Source organism: Acanthisitta chloris, unplaced genomic scaffold, assembly GCF_000695815.1.
Source record: "Acanthisitta chloris isolate BGI_N310 unplaced genomic scaffold, ASM69581v1 scaffold10640, whole genome shotgun sequence".
NCBI lineage: Eukaryota > Metazoa > Chordata > Aves > Passeriformes > Acanthisittidae > Acanthisitta > Acanthisitta chloris.
In genome coordinates, this window is record NW_008653354.1 from 18,169 (window position 1) to 20,717 (window position 2,549).

The 2,549-nt window shown below is 57.1% G+C and overlaps 1 protein-coding gene across 1 annotated transcript in view; it reads left to right on the forward strand.

The window, feature by feature from the left end:
• The window catches only part of LOC103807854 (green-sensitive opsin-like), a 3,403-nt gene that overhangs the window by 323 nt on the left and 531 nt on the right, over positions 1–2,549 (forward strand). The window contains 4 exon segments of the mRNA XM_009080607.1: positions 1–43; positions 1,714–1,882; positions 2,261–2,456; positions 2,502–2,549. The exon segment at positions 2,502–2,549 is cut by the window's right edge and continues 213 nt beyond it. Coding sequence (XP_009078855.1) covers positions 1–43; positions 1,714–1,882; positions 2,261–2,456; positions 2,502–2,549 — 456 coding nt within the window.

The following is a 2,549-nucleotide window of genomic DNA, read 5'->3' on the forward strand; positions in this document are numbered from 1 at the left end:
CCCATCGGCTGCGCCGTGGAGGGTTTCTTCGCCACGCTGGGAGGTAAGGCCTTGGGGCTCGCTGTTCTGGGGCTTTCTCATCGCGTGGGACAGACCTCACCATGCAGGGCCTGCTTCCCTGCACTTCAAAGTGGGAGGGAAGCCAGATTTATGCATGTTTGGCCTTGGTACCAAGAAGCCTCCATCCCATCACTGTCTGGGGAAGGAAAGGAACACTGGGAAGGGATCCTTGTTTGCAGGATCCAACCTGGGGTCACCTGGCCACACTGGTCAGTGTGCACCCAAGGGTCTCACACCTGGGTGACTATCAGACACCTGCTGTGGATGACCACATCATGTCCTTGAACCCATCTTGGGCCAAGCATATGGTTGGACATGTTCATCACAGAGGTATTTTCCAACCTTAATGATTATTTCTTTGCCAAAAGGCTTCTCTTTTGGGACAAATTGAGGGTTCGGGGGGGGAAGAGATATCCCTCAGGAAGAGAATCCCAGGTATGGGCATGGAGAGACGTTCAAGGCAAGGAGAGGGCTCATAGCTTATCTAGGGGCAAAAGGAGGGTGCAGCTCTTGATCAGAGAGGAGATCTGCAGCGGAGGGGAAGGAGGATCCACGATGGTTCTCAGCCTCTGCAGCAGTGGCTCAGCTTGTCCTAGTTGCACCCAACCTGAATGCCCTCGGGAGCTTCCTTACGGCATTTCTCAGGGACACAAGTGCTGCCAACACCTCGCCCTGCAGAGAACCCTGTGGAAAACAGGGAGATATCACTTGGCACCCAGTGCCCACGCAGCCAGCCAGGCCCACGCAACACCTCGTGATGGATCTGACAGCCAACAGTCCTTACTGTGGAGAACCAGAGCCACCGCAAGGACTTCACATCCTTTCCCCTAAGTGGGGCGATTTCCCACAGTGATGCTGATCTGCAAACACATACATTTAAAAAAAAAAGGATATTCTGCCAGGCAAAGGCACAGCTAAATGTCCTGATTCAAGCTAAGGACCAAGGAAGAGCTTGGCCTTGGGGCCAGGAGATCACACGGGTCTGCACAATTTCTGCTGGGTGAGCCCAGGGGCTCTCGGGCAGGGTTATTTGCCTTTGCAGTGCTGCTATCTGTAGAGGAGAGGGAGGCTCCTGTTCACAGGGAAGAAAGTTGCATGGGAAGCAGTCGCTGTGCACTCAGCAGGTCTCCAGCGAATCCCAGCACAGGGTGTAGTTATCAGCAGATTATCACAGCTGGGGGCATTAGCAGGCTTACAGCACCGACTAAACGCTCCCAATCCCCTGAAGTTTAATTATCCCTCATAAATACATGTGCACGCTTGCCCACCCACACAGCCCCCCCACACCTCTCCCTGAGCCAGCGCCGCCGAGGGCTCATGAAATGCACATTTAAAGGCATCAACAGGTTGGGAGGCATCTGGCAGCGCTGCTGAAATTGTGCTTCCTCACGCCCAGGTGGGATTCACCCCCTCACTTGTAATCCATCAGAACCCCACGATGATCCCCTCCTCTGCCTCCAGCATCCCACTGCAGACACTCCCCTCGGAGCCTTTGTTTCAGGGAGATTCCCAGCCATTCCGCAGGATGCTGGTTATCCCACGCTGATCCCCAGCTCTTCCGCTCCCTCCGCTCTTCTTTGCAACCACGAAGGGAAGACGAAGCCCAGAGGAGCTCTGACTCACCTCTGTGTGCTCTTCCCCTCCCTCCTGCAGGCCAAGTCGCCCTGTGGTCCCTGGTGGTGTTGGCCATAGAGCGTTACATCGTCATCTGCAAACCCATGGGCAACTTCCGCTTCTCCTCGACCCATGCCATGATGGGCATCGCCTTCACCTGGGTCATGGCTCTCTCCTGTGCTGCTCCACCCCTCTTCGGCTGGTCCAGGTGAGTCCAGGGATGCTCCCAGCAGCTCTCGTCCCCCCTCGGCATCCCTCCGCCCGCAGAGGGAGGGCAGGTGGCTCCCAGCAGGCAAGTGCTCAGCTCATAGGAGGGAAATAAATATCCCGTTCCCTGTGGGAGGGAGAGTGTCACAACAAGCTGGAGCTGCGTGCCCGAGTGCAGCACATGGGCACGGCTGGTGCTGGCCCTGAAGGAGCTGTGGGTTGCAGAGCCAGCGAGGCAGGGCACAGAGGAGCCCACCCAAACCACGTGTGCCACTCTTCCATCATCCCACACCCTCAGAGAATTCAGGCCCGAGGCTGAGTCCCTGCTGTGGCTGCCAGGGAGGATCCTGGTGCAGATCCCAACCTTTCTCACTGCCAGGTACATACCCGAGGGGATGCAGTGTTCCTGTGGGCCTGACTACTACACCCACAACCCCGACTTCCACAACGAGTCCTACGTCCTCTACATGTTCATCATCCACTTCGTCATCCCAGTCATAGTCATTTTCTTCTCCTACGGGCGCCTCGTTTGCAAAGTCCGAGAGGTAATACTGGGGGAGGACTGACAGGCCAGGGTGGGCAGCTCGGGCAGGACAGGGAGGTGATCCAGGGGCAGAAAGCTGCAGGTGCCTCTCACCTCCCGCTCTGCTCGCAGGCAGCCGCCCCGC